Source organism: Neophocaena asiaeorientalis, unplaced genomic scaffold (assembly GCF_003031525.2).
Source record: "Neophocaena asiaeorientalis asiaeorientalis breed wild unplaced genomic scaffold, Neophocaena_asiaeorientalis_V1.1 scaffold30, whole genome shotgun sequence".
In the NCBI taxonomy this organism is placed as follows: Eukaryota; Metazoa; Chordata; class Mammalia; order Artiodactyla; family Phocoenidae; genus Neophocaena; species Neophocaena asiaeorientalis.
Genome location: NW_020174923.1, coordinates 12857316 through 12876364, shown reverse-complemented (window position 1 = coordinate 12876364; position 19049 = coordinate 12857316). Strand labels below are relative to the sequence as shown.

The window sequence follows — 19049 nt, the reverse complement described above, 5'->3', positions numbered from 1 at the left end:
AGGGTCAAGAGGGGACAGTAGTGGATGGGTGAGCAGGTCCCTGTGCTGTGCCACTGGGGACGTGGGATGACGCATAGTTGGGGACACAGGCCGCTGCTTCCAGCAGTTTCCAGCCTCTGAGGTTGAAACCTTGGTAAACAGGGTGCCAGGCCAGAGGCCTTCCTGGAGGCAGTGGCTTTAGCGGAAGGGAAGCAGGTGCATGTTCATTTGCCAGCGTTCGCCAATAGCAGTGGGGAACCAAGCAGAACATGCCTCTCACCCCACATCAAGTGCAGACTCTCATCAAGCCTTGGGCTCAGGGAGCCTGCAGCCCCTACACACTTTCATAGCAAAGGTGGCCTGCTCCACGTGTATGTGGAGGGTGCCAGAGAAGGGGAGAGCCCTTTGTTGGTGGCTGTTTTTAAGATCCCAGACCCCCTTCTGCACTGACTGGTGTTACTCACAGCTTCTAATTGCGGTTTGCCGTGTGGCCCAGGCGCTTCCACAGGGGCCCCACCAGGCCAGTGCATCCTGATGGGGAACGTCACCTCCCTGAGGCTGTGCTCCCATGGGGCCCGAGCTCAGACACGGGGGACAGCGGGCGTTGTAGCGTGTTGGTCAGGTGGGGTCCCATGCAGGACCGGAGAACAGGCTGGATGTCCTGATTCTGCCCCTCGCTTGAGTTGCCACTTTGGAGAAGTCACCCAGCTGTCGGGAAAACGGGTGTGAGAACAGGCTGACCCCAGGAGCCTGGCGCCAGGAGTGGCCTCAGGGTCCCAGCTGGTCCCTGCATGGCCAGGCCCAGCCCTGAGCTCCAGCCCCACAGAAACTGTGAGGCAGTAGAGGTGTGGTTTCCTCTGCTCAGTTGGTGGCGACTTTGCACGGCCACAGGTGAGCTGAACACTTGGACCAGAACAGAATCTCATGGCACAACAGGCTTTGTCAGCTTGAATGAGGCCGTGTGAAAATTCAGGTCAGATTTCCATGTGGACGTGTTTTCAGTTCTCTCGGACGCAGAGCTGGGGTGGAATCACGGGTCTTAGGGTGACTTATGCCCCCCCACCCCCCGCTGCCCAAAGGTTCCAGTTTCTCGTATCCTTGCCCACCTTGTGACGTGTTTGTTCGTCACGGCCATCCTGGTGGATGAGTGGCTCTCACGGCGGTTTCCGTTTGCGTCTCCCTGACAACGCAGGACGTGGAGCATCTATTAGCCACTTGTCTGCCTCCTGTGGAGAGGTGTCTGTTCAGGTCCTTCACCCATTTTCTAATCGGGCTGTTTGTCCTTTTGTTGAGTTCTCAGAGTTCTCTATATTTCTAGACTCAAGTCCCCAACTGGATGCATTGGCAAATACTTTCTCCCATCCTGTGGGCTGTCTTTTCATTCTCTTGACGGTGTCCTTTGATGCACAAAAAGTGCTTAACTTTGACAAAGTCCATTTTATCTATTTGTAATTTGATTTCTGTTTTGGGTGTCATGGCTAAGAAACCACCACCCAATCTAGAGTCATGAAGATTTACCCCTGTGCTTTTTTCTTAAGGGTTTTATGGTTTCAGCTCCTTCATGTAGGTCTTGGACCCATTTTGAGTTGCTGTTTGTGTGTGGGGTCAGGTAGGGGCCAGCTTTGTGCTTTTGCAGGTGGCTGTACACTGAGTGTCCCAGGGCCAGGCAGCCGGGTGGCTCCAGTTCCAACGTGTCACCTTGAGGTTTTCTTCTGTTTGACTGCTTGCCAGCTTGAACCTGCATTATTTAACCGTCACTACATAACTACAAACTTAGCCTCAAACAGCACGTTTACTTCCTCACGTTTCTGTGGGTCATAAGTCCAGGCCCCACAGGTGGCTTTCAGCTTCAGGTGAGCGTGGTGGTGTCTGCCGGTGATGATGTCTCATCAAGAGGCTCGCCTGGGGCAGACCTGCTTCCAAGCTCTCATGGTCGTTGGCAGGAGTCAGATCTCCAGGGTGTTGGCCGAGGGCCTCAGTGCTTTGCCGGCTGTTTGCTCTGCAGGCCCACCAACCATGGCAGCTTATTCTGTGAAAGCCAGCAAGGGGCAGGGTCAGTAGCAAGACATACGTCACACTAACGTGTGACCTAATCACAGAAGTGACATACCAGGGAAGGGGGTTCCACGGGATGTGGGTGCAATGAGGCAGGCTCGTGGCCATCTGGGTTTGGGTTTCCTGGTTTGAAAGCAGTGACCCACCTGGCTTTGGGTTTCCTGAGAGGCCAAGACAAACAATGTTCAAGTTGCCAGGGGAATTGGATGAATGATTATGGGGCTGCAAGGAGCCATTGTAAAATGAAAGTTTTAATTCTACACAAATGATACCTAGCTTTTCAGAGATAGGCTCTCTTAAGGGTCTACTTCTCAGGGACCCGAAGTTGCCACGAAGGGAACACCCCCACCCATGCAAACCCTTCCCAGAGAGCAGACTTTGGGTGGGAAGGAACCCAACCCTGTCACCCACTTTGTTTCCTTAGAGGGTCTAGAGGTAGAAACACAAAGGTGTATGTGATTTTTCTTTTTAACAAACAGCAGCATGTTATACATACTTCTTTATTTCTCTTTTTTCACGTAATAGTATATCTTGGAGTTAATTCCATATAAATCCGCTGGTGCCACCCAACTCTGTTATCTTTTTATGAAGGAAACTTTCCAGCACGTTTCAGCCAAAGCAAAGAAGCCAGCCCCAAGCCCCAACTCCCCCAACCTGGGAGCGAGGCAAATTCTAGCCTCATTTCTTCAATATTGTTTCCTGAAAAGATTAAAAGCTAAAAAAACTACCATAATACCACTATGTCACCCCAAATTTCCAGATATCCCATCAGTGTTGAAATCTAACTGCCTTGTAGACGTGTTCCATCTTTTCATACTTGCCTGTTGGAATGCAGACCCAGTGTGACCTTTGTCTCCCTCACTTTCTTACAATTGTTTGTTGACGAAACCGGCTTGTGGTTTAACGTGTTTCCCGAGGCTCAGGTCCAGGGTCTGTTCTGCTCGCAGGAACACCTTCATCGCTGGCTGCAGGAGCTTCTGAGGGATTCATGTACCTCACTTAAAAAATATCTGCATCCCACTCGATTATATGGGTGTTTCATACATTTATTATCCAGTTGCTTATCGATGTACCTTTAGGCCAGTTTTACTGTTCACCGTTAGGAATAATGCTGCCGTGGATATCTTTATATATGCATAATTTTGCTCAAGTGGCTACACATATGGGATAAGTGTCTGAAAGGTGCTGGTCAAAGAATGTGCCCGCCATCAGTTGTGAGACCAGCCATTCCGCCCCTGGAGGCTGAGCCAGTTCACACACCCTGCCCCCACCATGACCCTTCTCCAGCGGTGTGACCAAACCTTCCACCTTTGCAAACCACAGGTGAAAAACAGTAAGTTTATGGTTCCAGTTGGCAATGTCACGTTGTGAGTAAGGAGGACATCTTTTCATGTATTTGTATTCATCTTTATTTCCCTTTTGGTACCTTACCCTTTTCATTGGCCCATTTCTCTATTGGTCTCTCAGTATTTTTCTTTATACAGTAACAAACTACTGTCTGTGATGTTGCAGATTTTTCTGTGTCATTTAACTGAATTTATATCTTCTGCCATTTAGAAGTTTGTTATTTGGATATAATCAAATTAATTTTTCCTTTTATGGCTTTTGGGGGTTTTATTCATTCTAAGACAATCATTTCTCACTGTGATATTTAAAAAAACATTATCCAAGTCTGGTCCTCAGACTCCTGTTTTTTCCTTATATTTTTGGTACAACTGGAATTTATTTTGTTATAAAGATTATCATAGGGATCCAGACTTTTTTCTTTCTGTTTGGATCCTCAGTGGTCCTAACATCATTTGGTGAGAAACCCTCAGGAAATGGCGTCTTTGTGTGTTGGGTATGCATGTGGATTTGGAGCTGTTTCTGGAGTCTTGGCCTTTTTCTACGCATCTGTCACGCACCATTACTGACTATAGCTTTATGATGTTCACCACTGAGTAAGGATAGTCTTCCTTCATTATTCTTTTTAGAACTTTTCTCACGTTTTTCTTGTTTGAATAAACTTTATTGTGAATTCTTAACACCTTCGGAAAATGGCCTAAGTGTGGCCCACCAGCTGCTTCTGTAAATAAAGTTTTACTAGAACACAGAGGACGTATGGCCACAAAGCCGTAAATGCTAACCATCTGCCCTTTAAGAAAACTCTGCAGCCTCTGTTCCAGAACCGGCTGCACAGTTTAACGGGCGACATGCCCTCCCCCAGCGCCGCCCGATTCTGTACTTGCTCCGCTAATCCGTTTGGTGTGGAGTGCATGTCTGCAGGCCATGTGACAGAGTTGGCTGTGTTTCTGGGGGTCCGGTCTCCTCCACGTCATGCTTGAGGCCTGCTTTCCTTTTCCCATTGGCGCTTCGGGACCCAGCCGTGGGCATCACACCAGAGCTTCTCATGGAGGGTCCTGACGCTCTTCACGGGTCGTGGGGTAGCCATGTCTTCTGCTTCGCTAGACAACGCCCAGGCCAGGCCAGGGGACACGCCCAGAGGCAGGGAGGGAGGGGTCCCTCTAGGCCTCACGACTGGACGGTGGGGTTCATTTCCATCTGATTCCTGCTGAGGCCAAGACCTTTCCCGCATCTGTCAGGCGTGTGGATTTCCTGTGTCCTGATGTTTCTGATCAGCTTCTTGTCCGTGGGATTGTGTGTCTTCTCCTGACCCGAAGAGTCCTCTGTACCCTCTGGGTTCTAGTCCTTGTTGGTTTCATGTCTGACCTTTTTAATTCTCTTAAGGGGGTGTGTCCACTCATGGACACATGAGTACCTTCCCGGTGGCCCTTTTACAAGCCCAGGTCTGTGGCTGGGCTGGCCCTGAACCCACGTGTATTTCCTTTGAAAACTTGGAAGCAGAGAGATAATGGGAGGAGAAAACGGAGGCTAAGAACAGACAGCAGGTAGAGGACAGAATGTGGAAATTTCAGGTGTTTTCCAGGTAGAATGGTTTTCATTTAAATACTTCTAGCAAAGCCCAGGTAACAGCAGTAAGAGGAGCAGAAACAGCCCAGGACAAGGGTGATTCCCTGTGTTGGGCCCAAGGACAGACGGATGACACCCAACGGGAAGGAGTGTGGTGGTCAGACAGCCCCTCCCACATCCTGGCAGAGAGGCCCCCGCTTTGCTGGTTATGGAGGCAGGAGGGGACCTGGCAGGTGGTGCTGGGACGAGGGACAGGAGCCTGCAGATGTTTCCCGAAACCCCGCCGTGGCCCCGCACAGGAGGGCGGCCGAAGCAGCACCAGTGCACGGGCCCAGCTGAAGAGTTTGGGGACCCACCCCCAAGTCCCGCACCAACAAGGGTACAGGGAAGACGTGGGCAGGGACTGCCTCCTGTCTCAGCCGTGGGGGTGGGTACGGAGCGGGAGGCAGGAGGGGCTCTGCCAGCAGCTGGCTGTTAGGTCACAGTTTCTGTCCCCAGGGCTGCCTCCCACCTGTGGCCCTGCAGAGGCCATGGGGGTGGGGCGAGGGGGCCACCATGGAGACCCCAGGATCAGTCAGGACAGGGGAAGCTGGCTCTGCCCTGGACCAAGAAATGAGCGGAAGGGACTGCCCATGAGAGCCTCACCTCCTCCCCCAAGTCCCTGTGGGGGGCCAGCTGCCTCCTGCGGGGAGGGGCCGAGGCCAGGCTGGTGGAGGCACCTCAGAGGACCCCCTGCCCCCAGCCTCCCTGGTGACCTATGGGACATTGTGGCCAACTGCCAACAGGTTCCCTTCCGGCACTTTTCTCCTTCTGGACCCTCTCCTTTTAGCAGTGGAGCAGAAGTTCATAGTGGACCACCTAACAGGTGGCCACAGGCAACCCCAAACCCCGGGCCCCCAAGGGAGGCTCTTAGGGTCCCCAGTGCAGGCCAGGGGAGGCCTGGATAGAGCCAGACGTGTCGCTCCTCCCCCAGGACCTCACAGGGGGCGCATTTGAATACAATCTGAGGTCGCTGCACCTGCAGGAGGGCCGGGATTTCCTTCACTTCAGCTGACAGACCCATGGCAGCTGCTCCCAGGTATGTACGAGGCCCCCAGCAGCCGCAGCCCAGGGTCGAGAGCAAGTAGGGAGGGATGGCCCCATGGCCCCCAGTGGGGAACGTGCCCGGTGGAGGGTGGCACCCAGATGCCCCTCAAATCCCCTTCACCAGGAGGGCACGTCTTAGTGTTCTTATCGGGTGTGGTTTACGTGTGGTAAAGCACACAGCCGTGAGCACAAGCCTGAGGGGTGTTATCCACACCCCACCGTGTATCTCTGACACGTGTCCACACGTGTGTACAGATACCACAGACGGAGACATGGAGCAGAGGGCGTGGCCGCACAATGCACCCTCCCCAGAGAGCCTCCCTCGTGTCTGTGGCAGACATTCTAGTCACTCGTTCTAGTCACTGCACGGCTCCCCAACGCCTGCCTCATTCCCAGCTCTGGCCACTGTGGAAAGTCTGGTCCGTGTCTGGGTGGGTGGCTGGCTCCATCCATGTGGGAGCCGCATGAGTGAGAGACATGGAACTAGACAAGGCCCACCCTGGGGACAGGGGCTGCGTGCTCACAGCTTGTCTGGTGGGGAGCTGACCCCTCACCAAGCACAGCAGAGACCTGCGGGTGGAGGGGGAGGCCCCGCTGTGCCTGGCGGGGGGCCGTGGGCATGAGCGGTCATGGGAGTGAGTCTCCTTCTCCGATTGGTCCTAAGTTGGATGTATGGCTAGAACTGGGGAAGCTGGCAGTTGTGACCACGTCCTGGCCATTGGGGACCAGTGGCTACACAGTTCTATGTTGAGACACGGTCTGGAGTTGTCCCTTTGTGCATTTGGTCTCTCGGTCCCAGGAGGCCAATGGCTTTTCCCTAAAGGTGACGCACGGCTGCTACTCCCGGGGGCCTGTCTCCTTGATCCAAGAACAAATCATTGATGTGTTGAATCATTGGTGCCATTAATGCTGGAGTTGAGTGATGATTCCCACTGATGGGAGCCCTGCCCTAACTTTATGTGAACAAGGTAGTAACTCCTGGGTCCGAGTAGGGTCAGGGGGCTTGAACAATCAGGAGTGGCCTCATTGTGGAGTCATGTCTGAGTCAGAATTCCCCGCCTTGGTGATTTAAAAGCATCAGGGTCTCTGCATGCAGAGTCTCGGAAGATCCTTCCCAAAGCACACGAGGTGTTGGTCAGAGGCAAGAGGATCAGTGTTCTGGCTACAGGACCTTCTAAAAATGCACGTTTATTTTTATACTGTATGCTACTATTGTCCATTAAAAAGAAATTCTACGTGCTTTTAAAAATCTACATGTTAGCCGTTATTCTTTTTGTTACATGGTCGTTGTTTATAGTTTTCTCTGCCCAACATTGTCTCTTGCACCTGCATTCACCTGGCAGCAGGAAAATGATCCCTACGCTTTATCCACTAGAATCTGCCCGAAGATATTTCTGTCATCACGACTGGGAAGGGGGTTTGCTACTGGCATCTAGGTTGTTGCTAAACATTCTGCAACACACAGGACGGTCCCCACAATTAAGAATTATTCGACCTCAAATGTCAACAGTGTCAAGATTGGAAACCAGTGGCATTAAGGAGGTTTGTTTTATCTGTAACGACCTATTTTGTTCTTCCCTGAATGACAGCTGTACTAGTTTCAGTCCAGCCGAGGCGAATTGTTTTCTCTCAGCTCAATGAGGATCTCATTCCAGTGTTAAGTCCACTGTTGCCATCCAAGAGGGGCAGCTGCCCGGACCACCCAGTCTCCCAGCAGTTCCGCTGCAACGTGTCCAGACGTGAGCTTGTCCTGTTTGGGATCTTGCTTCTATCACCAAGTATGTGGCACCGTCTCCTGAGACCCCAGCCACACACAGGGCAGGTTCTCTGGTGTCTCTTGACTTTGTTTTCATATTTTCCAGTTGTTTTTCTGGATAAAACTCCTTCAGATCTTCCAGTTCCCCAATTCTCTCTTCAGCCATGTCTAGATGGTTGTTTAATTCATCCATTGAGCCTTTTTCCCCCTAATTTCCTCTTGATAATTTCTAACCCTTTTCAAAACTGAATTCATTTTATATTCTGTCTTTTGGGGTCTGATTTTATTAAGGTCTTGCTAATGGTGCCTTGTTTCTTTGTGCATTTTGTGCAATTTGGGGATGTGAGCTTATGTTCTTCTCTTTAGGGCTCAGCCTGCATCCTTCCAGAGAGGGTTTTGTTTGCCTCCTCTGCCCAGTGTCTGTCAGCACCACTGGTCAGGGGCCATTGTGATCACATTCCTCTCCACCAGCACCGGGCAGAGACCAAGACAGATGTGCTCCTGTGGGGACCTACTTCTCACTCTCCTTGCTGCTGAGGGTACAGCTATTTAGGGCCCCAGCTGTATGTGGGGTCTGCTACTAGATTTGGCCCTGGGCCTTATGCTATCACATCCACACTTCCCAGCCAGCCTCCAGGGCTCAGCAGACATGGATCCTGGGAACGCCAGGGACCTGCTCACTGGGATGGTTCACTCTGTGTCTGGGACATGGCCATATGCTCACGGCCACACCGCTGCCCTCACATATCCTGTCTCAGGCACAAGGCTTCTTGCGGCTCTTCAGACCCACCCACCTCACTCCCACTGGGGCCACAGGTGCACTTCTCTGCCCCTTTCGGGGGGGGGGGTGTCTCCTGACCACTCCCTCTACCAGGTGGCAGCCCAGCACTGTCCACCCACCCCGAATTGCTTCAGACCACTGCTTTCCACAATGTCCACCTCTGCTGTTGTCTGCTTCTGGCCACGTCATCAGTCATGAGGGGGGACTCCCCACAAAGCCGTCACCTGGACCCAGATGGGCTCCAAATGAAGGAGGAGGTTCCCAGCCACCAGGCGCCTGATGAGAACAGGTGCTGACCAGTAGGATCTGACATGGCCGAAGGTGTGCAGGGGCAGCTGGACACTGCCGGCCGGCTTTGTTGGTTTTCCTCGGGTTGCAAAGGTAGACCAGCAACGGAAGAAGAATTGCTTCCTGACACAGTATCATCAATGTGGTAAACTGGCCTGTCTCCATGTCTCAGAGACCATGTCTCTGGAATCTTGGTGTTTGTTTGTTTCTAAAAAATTACGCTAAAAACAGTTCATTTTATTCCTTCTCAAAAGCTCCTTGCTTGGTTTTCTCAGCCAAGGTCTCGGTGCTGCTCTGTGGACCCCGCCTGCTACAGGGATACAAGTGGGGCCTCCTGTGGCCACCCTGCAGGAGAGCCTTCCAACCAGCGTGGCCTCATGTGGCCTGAGGCCGCCTGGCCATCCAGGACCCCTCACCACGTGACAACGTCCACCAGCTATGGGGCCTCTGGCTGTTCTTCCATTGAAAATGGAAAACTCTCTACTTATTTTCAAGAGGAGACATGTTTTAAGGCTTAAATGAAATTAAAGTTAAAACCTCACGCAAGACTAACATGGGCTTCCACTCTCAGGGAAGGTCAGCGATCCCCGCCTGTCCACTGGCTCAACTGGAGCAGGAGAAACTCACTTAGCAAAGGCAGCAGGAAAACACGTCTCAGGATTGTACCAACAACACCTACCATGGCCTCCAGCCATGGACCCGTGGGCGCGCACGTCCCAGGAGGGGCGGTCTGTCCCGTGGCCCAGGTGCAGGAACACTGTCCTGGGCCCGTGGCTGGACGACTTCACCTCAGATGTTCTACCTGCCCGTCCACATCTGTCCTGCATCCAGACCTCAACCCATGAAGCAGCAGGTGGAAGGGTGGGGATGGACCAGGAGCCTGCCACAGAAAGGCTCCCGCAGGAGGCGGCCTGACCCCTCAGCACTGAGACTGGCCACACAGGTGCTCAAGTGGGGAACCTTTACACACATCGGCCTCACTGGCCCCTGAACAGGCCAGCGTGAGTGCCAGCCCATGTGGACAAAAGCAGCCTGTCTTTGCTTCAGAAACCCTGAGTGTGTACCCCATTCTGGACAAATGAAAAAAAAGGTTCAGACAATGTGGTTCTTCTCCCATCACCAGAGAACCACTTCCTGGAGGCCACGTGTCAGCAGATCTATGAAGCCACTGACCATGCCCTGCTTCCGTTGAGGGTTTGAGCTGCTGTCACAAGTCCCCTGTGTGGCTGAACTGGTCCTGGTGGGATTCTGAGAACACAGGTTGGCTCTCTCTGACTGAATGAAACTGCATGAGGGCAGGTGACGTGCGTGCGACCACCACGCGCGCTGGGCACTAGAATGGGGTGAGGAGGGAAGACAGCCCCCACCCGCGCTGCAAAAGAGACCCGGAGGCAGCGCTCAACGGCACCCACCCCCACCCAGAGGCATGGCACCTTCTCTGCCCCTGCAGCATCTGACATGTAACGTGAGTCGCTCAGAGCTTGTCAGCGGCTACGAGCAAGCCCAACGAGGCCGTGGTGGACGTGGCGACAGGACAGCACACGGGAGGCTGCAACCGGCCTGTCCCCCCGGGGCCACCCCTCCCAGCGGGCCTCGGTGCAGGAGCCTACAACCCCCTCTGGTTCCAGCTCCCCCGCCGGCAGCAGTGTCAGGCACAGGCAGATACAGAGCTGCTCAGCACGTGATTTTATAAGACACAGGTTAGAGATAGGACAGATGCACCAACAGCCCAGGTCACTGTGGCACAGCATGCATGGAAGGAAATGCCACCTCCAGGTGACGAACTCCAGGGCCCTCACACACCAGCCAGACCGCCGCCGTCCGTCCAGGTCTTCCATGCCGACCGTGCCCGGGCTCCTCCTCCCAGGCAGGCAGAGGCAAGGACTCAGCTTCCCGGACTGGCCTCAGCGGACACTGGGCTGTGGAGGACACGTGACAGGGTCAGGCCGGTCAGCGCCGTCTCCCCAGCCCTCCCTGGGTCACGCTTCCTGCAGGAAACTGCGTCTGTGCCGCTTCCCCGAACGTGCCAGGAGCCCCGTGGCCAACACAACCTCTGGGCAGCAAGCAGGTGGGGAGGGTGACTATACTGTCCCCCCAACTTCATCCATCTGTGCGACATTTTTCTAATGTAGAAAGCACGTTTCCTTAGGAAGCCAGTGTTGTGTGTGGCCGTCACACAAGGAGAGGGGAGAGTTGACGCTGGGCCTGCCATCCCTGTCACCCACAGTGTCACCTGGGGGCCCGACCAGAGCTGCCCTCAGCCCGGTCCTGTAGGGGCCCCAGAGAAGGGCCAGGCAAGGCAGACACTATACAGCATGGTCTGGGGGAGGAAAGGGGGAAAAAGACATCACCTCAGAAATAACTTAGCCACAAGGAGAACAGAGAGTTAAGAGCACAGTGAAGAACTGAAGGACAATGAAGAGAGAGGCGGCTGAATGGAAGGCAGGCCATGACCATCTGGGCCCTGGGAAGGAAGGGCACCACAGCCAGAGCCCTCCCCCCGGTGCTGCCCGTTCTGACTGCCGTACGTGGGGAAAGAATGCTGTCCTGATGGGCAGTCACTAACAAACAGCAGGAAAACTGCAGGAAGTTAACAGAAGGGGAAGTGAAATGGTAAAAATGTCGTTAACCAGGCTTCCCTGGTGGCACAGTGGCTGAGGGTCCGCCTGCCGATGCAGCGGACGCGGGTTCGTCCCCTGGTCCAGGAAGATCCCACATGCCGCGGAGCAGCTGGGCCCGTGAGCCATGGCCGCTGAGCCTGCGCGTCCGGAGCCTGTGCTCCGCAACGGGAGAGGCCACAACAGTGAGAGGCCCACGTACCGCAAAACAAAAAAAGTCATTAACCAATCCAAACAAAGACAAGAAAGGAGCAAAGAAACAAACAGGGTTAAACAGAAAATGGAAAGATGGCAAACGAACCCAGCAAATCCAAACTCACACATTAAATGTAAGTGGACAAAACACTCCAATTACCAAAAACGGTTAAACTGGATTAAAAAGAGATGAGGCCTATCTACTGTTCATAAGAAACACATTTAAATGTAGGAACACAGAAATTGAAAGTGAAATGATTAAAAAAGATAAACTACATAAACACTGATCAAAAACTGCGCTGTGGCTCTATTAACACGAGACAAAGGGACTTCAGCCCCTCCTGTGGTCTCCCTGAGGATGAGAACAAGAACTGGGAGGGGCTCTGCCTGGGACCTGCTGCAGCAGCAAACACCCTGTGCTCTGGTTACTTAGCTCCTGTTCCCCCAGCAAGGCTGCCTTCAACAGAAAAGTACAAAGTACAACAAGAGGCAAGAAAAAGCAGTCTGAGGAGACAGTGCAAATGTAAGAACCAGACTCAGAAATGGCAGAGATGTTGGAACTATCAGACCAGGAATTTGAAACAGCTGTGATTAATACGCCAAGGACCCTAGTGGACAAAGTGGCACCACGCGGGGACAGACAATGTAAGCAGCGGTGGAAGCGCTGGAGACCACAAACACTGTAACTGAAACGGATGCCTCGGACGGGCTTGTCCTAAGACCAGATGTGGTCAAGGAAACAATCAGTGAACTTGAAGACAGGTCAACAGAAACTTCCCAAACTGAAAGGCAAAGAGAAACAAAAATGAAAAAAAAAAAAAGAATATCCAAGAACTGTGGGACAATTACAGAAAGATGTGCAACATCTCTGCTCCAAAAACCATAAAACACTGAGGGGGTCCATGCATGGACACACCATGTTCATGGTCAGAAGACTCAGAGCAGAGACATGACTTCTCACCAAATCGACCTTCAGGCTGCAGGCAACCTCGGCCAAACTCCTGAAGCACAAACTGACAAGTTGATTCTACAGGTGGGGTGGGAACCCAATGGCCAGGAAGAGAAGACAATCATGGAGAAAAAAGGACCACAGGATTGAGACAACTGGGCACTGTGAGACCTAAACCCTGCATCTCTAGGACTGAGACCTACATCTGTATCTGTAGGACAGGCTGCAGTGGCTCACGGATGGACAGAGAGACCCAGAGGACAGACAGTCCAAGAGTAGAGCCACATGTGTGGCCTGACGACACGACGTAGCGAGAAGGGAGCTGGGTCAGCTAGATCGTGAGTCCAAACGTAAAAAGTAAAACAGTAAAGCTTTTAGAAAAAAACAGAGAATGTCAACCCTGGAGGAGATCAAGATACCCCAAACAGGACCACGTTAGGTCTAAGGACAAGAAGGCCATCCCTGGAGAAGAGGACATTGGCAGGACGTGCGTCCAGAACAAGGTCCCTGAAGACAAAGTATAAAAAGACGGACAACCCGGAGAGAACATGAAAGATCTGACACGTGACGAAAGACAATGTCCGAATGGCTCAGATCTCAGAAAAGGTGTCACACTCCCATCACCAGGGAAACCAGGGGGCCTACATCCTGGAGCTGCCACAGTGGCCCTAAGCACACACGTTGCCAGGGAGCATCCGTCACTTTGGAATCTGCTTGTCAGCATTTCCCACCGTGAGTCCTCTGCCAGGTGAGTCCACCGGAAATGGGAACCGGTGACCCCCGCAGCCTGAGGCTCACGTCGGGGGGTGTTAGGGCAGGCACCTGGGTGCGTGGAGACCTAGAACCACGCACTACAACCGCCATGCACTTCTGCCCAGACGTCCTTCCTCAACAGGAAGCTCTGAAACAGCCTCTCCAGAGCCAGGGTTCAAACCCAAGGCCAGAGGGACACAGCTGATGGGAACAGGAGGAGGGCACGCCCACTCGCCAGGACCACAGTCCGTTTTGCTGCGACCCACTCCAGCTCCTGCAGGACCCACAGACTGACGACAGACTGAATTCTGATTCTCTGCCAAGAACACACAAAACACAAAAAGTCTCAAGCCTCCCACAACCTGCAAGAACAGCTTGTGGCCCTCGATCTCAGAAAACCGCAGCTACAACGCACACATCACACTTGCCGTGGAGGACGGCAACTTCAGCAGACACCAGCCGGCCCTGGGCGGCCCTGGAGGTGACAAAGTCCCAAGTGGGATGGGTGTCCTGGGGGCAACCGACATGGCTCTGAGGGTGAGAGAGGCCAGGGCGCTCGGCAGAGGACTGGTCCTGGGTGCCGTGCTCCACAGGACACACGTGAGACGTGCCTGGCCGGAGAGAGCGTGCTGGCCGGGGCGGGGGACGGGGCAAGCGGGAGCAGCAGCAGAAACACTGTCCCATTGCTTGGGGTGCCCCCAGGCTCAGCCCACGGGGAGGAGCTGGCAATGGGCACAACGGTCTGGCTTGCAGGGTGAGGTTGGGGGCAGGTGGGAGAGGAGAGTGGAGGCCTCAGCTCTGCTCCGGTCCCACGGCCCTGCCAGGGCCGCCTCCCTGGGGTCCTGAAAGCCCTACGTGGGCCGTGACATGGAAAGCAAGGCAGGCAGCATGGCCTGGAATGTTCTAGACCCTGGAATTCAAGAAAGGAGCTTGTTGGAGCTGCATTTGGAGGCCTCACAAAGAAGGGGCCCTGGGTAAATCAATGAAGTTGGAACACACCCTCACACCATACACAAAAATAAACTCAAAATGGTTTAAAGACTTAAACATAAGACACGACACCGTAAAACTCCTAGAAGAGAGGATAGGCAAAACATTCTCTGACATAAATTGTACCAATGTTTTCTTAGGTCAGTCTCCCAAGGCAACAAATAAAAAAAAAAAAAAAACAAATGGTACCTAATCAAACTTACAAGCTTTCGCGCAGCAAAGGAAACCATAAAAAAAAACTGAAAAGACAACCTATGGAATGGGAGAAAATATATGTAAATGATGCAACAGACAAGGGCTTAATCTCCAAAATACAAACAGCTCATACAACTCAACAACAAAAAAACAACCCAATCAAAAAATGGGCAGAAAATCTTAACAGACATTTCTCCAAAGAAGACATACAGATGGCCAGTAGGCACATGAAAAAATGCTCAACATCACCAATTATTAGAGAAATGCAAATCAAACCTACAATGAGGTATCACCTCACACCAGTCAGAATGGCCTTCATTAAAAAGTCTACAAATAACAAATGCTGGCGAGGGTGTGGAGAAAAGGGAACCCTTTTACACTGTTGGTGGGAATGTAAGTTGGTGCAGCCACTATAGAAAACAGTGTGGAGGTTCCTCAGAAAACTAAAAATAGGATTACCATATGATCCAGCAATCCCACTCCTGGGCGTATACCCAGACAAAACTATAATTCAAAAAGACACATGTACCCCCGTGTTCAGAACAGCACTGTTCACAATAGCCAAGACGTGGAGACAACCTAAATGTCCAGTGACAGATGAATGGGTAAAGAAGATGTGGTTTACGTACAATGGAATATTACTCAGCCATAAAAAGAATGAAATGCCATCTGCAGCAACATGGATGCAACCAGAGACGATCACAGTAAGTGAAGTCAGTCAAAGAGGAAAACAAACACCATATGATATCACTTATGTGTGGAATCTAAAATATGGCACAAATGAACCTATCTACAAAACAGAAACAGACTCACGGACACAGAGAACAGTCTTGTGGTTGTGGGGTGGGAAGGGAGAGGGAAGAACTGGGACGTTGGGATTACAGATGCAAACCATTATATACAGGATGGATAAACAACAAGGTCCCACTGTATAAGCACAGGGAACTATAATCAATATCCTGTGATAAAGCATAATGGAAAAGAATATGAAAAGAAGAATGTCTGTATGTGTATAATTGAGTCACTTTGCTGTACAGCAGAGATTGGTACAACACTAAATCAACTATACTTCAATTTTTAAATTAAAAAAATTTTTTAAAAACTTATAGCAGCTAGGATGTGGGAGTACTTAAATACTCAGTTTGGTCTACTGTTTGGATAATGATTAGTAAACACTTTAGATGTTATATTAAAAATTCTATTGATTAATAAATATTGGAAAAGCTAGAAAAATATTTTAAAATAGCGTCTATTTTAAATTATAAAAAAAAGAAAAAGAAGGGGCCCCAGGTCCCCCATGTGGCCTGAGGGGACAGGTGGTTACCTTGGGGACGAGCTGAGGTCTGGGCACGCCCAGGAGGTCACACAGGCGGTTCCGCTGGGCTCTCACAACCGGGAGCTCTGCATCCCTGGGGAGGAGAAGAGGGGAGCAGGAACAGTCCTGCAGTTAAACCTGCCAAGATCTGTAAACTCTCACTACACTTCCTACCGGGTGTGCAGAAAACCCAAGGCACCTTAGATTAGGTAGGAATCAGGGAAAAAAGGACGCCTCACTCCAGAACGTACACCCCGGCGAGCCTAGCCTGGGCAGGACACCTGCACAAGGCTTTGCTCCTGAGCCCTTTCTTGGGAAACTGCAGAGGACGAGCCCCACAAAACAGGGAGCCCCGTGAGGGGCACTCAGCCCCCAAACAGCCCAACCCAGGGGCGGGCGACAGGAAACGCTAAGACAGCGGCACAGATTTTATCCCATGGGTTTTAAGTTTTATTTGACTTTGAAAGCTGTTTATTTATAACTTTCATTAAAAACAAAAATTCAGCAATACCATAAAGAAAGCTGGGCATGTTTTTCTTTAATAATAAGAAAAAATGAGTTATCTTTAAATCCTCTGTAAGGTTAACCCCGCTCTGAACTGTGAGAGGAGAAAGGCAGGCGTGGGGAACTCAGGGGAACTCTGGGACCCACTGGGTGTTGGTGGTTTCGTGTCATGCTCCCTTCCCTGTCCTAGAGTGTGATGCAGAACGTGCCTCCGTGCTTGTAAAGCTGACAACGTTACAGAAAAATGTGTCCCGTCCCAGCTGCTCACAGAGCGGAGCCATCCACATCTCCTGAGGCCACGTTTTCTGCTCTGGAATTTTCACTGAGGCGCCCACAAGGTGTTCACCAGAATGCCCTCCTGCTCGAGGCCAAGTATCTCCCTAGAAAACCTTAACACAGCCCTAAAACCAGAGGCCCTTTTCTGTCCTTCAGGCCACAGTGGCTCACGTCCGAGCAGGGGAGCTGGGCCGTCAGGCCAGGAACGGAAGCTGCATCAATGTGAGGTCTGTGCGGAGCTCAACCCTTGTAGGAACATCACTGTTCTGAGGGTAGTGCATGTGAGTAGGTTATGTACATCCTTTCCCGCGTAAGCAGAATGCACTGACCCCAGTGACAGAACCCAGTCCTGGGGGACCCTCAACACTGGTGCCTGAGCAGGCCGCTACCTAAATAACCTCTGAACTTTGGTCCCGTGTCCAAAACGGGGCTGGTGGTCACCCTGTAGGGGCACGTGCGAGCGCCTGGATGTGCATAGGCACGTTTGTGAGTGTGTGTGCACTGTGCCCGGAATGGGACAAGCGTCACTCCCGTGTTTGTCATCATTCGGTGTTGCCCGCTGGACGCATGCTCACAGGCTACCCCTTCCCCTGCTTCCCCATCAGCCCCCTCCACCCCCATTCAACACGCCTCTTTCAAACCTGCCGCCCAAGCTCAGAGTTGAGGAGCCAACAGAGATGGCAGGAAACTGTGCCTGAAACGAACCTGGAGACCCGACCTGGAGCAAGGGCTGACCCTGGCTGTCTGGGAGGGAAGTGGGTGTCTGGGGTGGGAGGGAGGACAACTTATTCTTCCTGGTTCCCTCCGTCTGTTTGATTTTTGAATGTGTTCACATGTGCCTTTTTCCACCAAGAGTGAACAAAGGCCAGTGGACGGCTCTCCTCTGCAGCGAGTCTGGGCCTGGGGGCTCCTGCTGCAGCCACTCAACACCCTTCCGCTCCTTGGGGGCCACAACTGACACACCTGGCGTGTCCCTGAGGAGGGAGAAACTGCCTGCCACGCCACACACTCCCCTGCATTTCTGACACCACAGTTCAGGGAGCAGGAGCTGCCATTCTCGAGTGACTTCAACCCCAATAAACCGCAGAAACAGGTGCACCAGCGCCCACCGGCACCCAGAGCCGTGACGTGATCAACAGAAAAGCGACCACAGAGAAATAGGAAGTCAGCCTCTAACCAATCAGTGCTCAGAACAACCCACCTTTTCACTTAGGAAAATTGTATTTGGGAAAAAATAATTTCACTTTGAAAATCTTCCAGCCTGAACACCCCAGGAAGATCCCCCTCCTCCCTCATCTGGCCGCCCAGCCCCTCTTGGGTGTAAGGAGTGAGCCTGTGCTACAGAAACATGGACACGTGGGTGAGGAGACATTGGTTACAGACACCACTGCCTCCTCGTAAACCCAGAGCTGAGGCGGAGGGCTGGAGCCCGTCTTCCCTCTTTGCCCTGGAGGGTTTTAGGAGAGCCCACAAACAGGCTCTGGGCGTCCCGCTCACTTTGGCACTGCACCCGCCACACTCTCGGGAAGAGGGCAAGGGCCCATGCTCACCAGGCGGTGCAGTTGAGCACAGCCATGACCTCATCTAGGATGTCCGCGGCCACCACATCGTAGGTCAGCACCATCTCATACACCTGGCTGGCTGTGCTCTTCCGGATCTGGAGGGACAGAGCAAGTTGGTGGGAGGGGAAGGCCCACGACAGAGAGCAGAGCTGACGGGACCCTGCCCGGAAGCAGGGACGAGGGCCCAGGCACCTCCCGGGGGCCCAGAGTCCGAGTAAAACAGGAAAGGCTCGCCGGGCAGACAGTTAAGAGGAGCTGACCTTGGACCGCTGCTCAGGAGACCGTGGCCACAACTGATGAGTGACCATGAGATGCGCTCAGCCCGGGCGCCCCGTTCCCCTGTGGTCCCCCAGAGGCCCTTATCGGGGCGCATCATTCTTACTAAAATGCTTCATTAAAAACCTGCACCTTATCAGAGAAGTCCTCTCACCTGCTTTCTTTTCTAGCTGTCCCTGGGGGGGGGACTTATTTCATGGAACAGGTGCTCTCAGAATCCCGAGGCCTAACCCCAGAGCTCCTGGTTTGGCAGGTCAAGGCCTGAGAATCTGCATTTCTGATCGTGGAGGGAGGGCCGTCCAGTGACCCCACTTTGAAAACAGCTGTGCTAGATAAGAGTTAAAGTTACTTTAGCTGTTAAAGAAGGTGTCACATTTGAGTTATCTGAAGAGCATTTCTTCTGCCAAAGGGAAAGAAGAGACTTCCTGGGAAACCCGACCCTGGGGTGGGGGCTGTGGGGTAGGCGCCTTCCAGGAGCCCCTGAGCGAGAGCCTGCAGGACCCCAATGGGCTGAAACTCCCCACCCACCCACCCCGTGGTAGGGCACCTGGGTGCACCCCC

General features: G+C 52.6%; 2 protein-coding genes across 5 annotated transcripts in view; one reads left to right on the top strand and one right to left on the bottom strand.

The window, feature by feature from the left end:
* QTGAL (queuosine-tRNA galactosyltransferase) overlaps window positions 1-10385 on the top strand; it is a 109855-nt gene extending 99470 nt beyond the window's left edge. Inside the window, exons 11-12 of one of the 4 annotated variants that reach the window (XR_003005412.1) lie at window positions 5918-9000; window positions 9131-10385. Coding sequence is in view for 3 of the 4 variants with exons in the window: in XM_024760766.1 (XP_024616534.1) it covers window positions 5918-5998 (81 nt within the window). In the remaining variant the exon portion in view is untranslated. Of the gene's footprint in view, window positions 1-5917 lie in introns of all 4 variants that reach the window. The other 3 variants (XM_024760766.1, XM_024760765.1, XM_024760764.1) reach the window with 3 other exon arrangements.
* A 135-nt stretch (window positions 10386-10520) lies between these two features.
* The window catches only part of TBCD (tubulin folding cofactor D), a 174278-nt gene continuing 165749 nt past the window's right edge, over window positions 10521-19049 (bottom strand). Inside the window, exons 37-39 of the mRNA XM_024760761.1 lie at window positions 18201-18307; window positions 15880-15964; window positions 10521-10774 (exon numbers count right to left, since the gene is read on the bottom strand). Coding sequence (XP_024616529.1) covers window positions 10760-10774; window positions 15880-15964; window positions 18201-18307 — 207 coding nt within the window. The 3' untranslated portion in view covers window positions 10521-10759. The remainder of the gene's footprint in view (window positions 10775-15879; window positions 15965-18200; window positions 18308-19049) is intronic.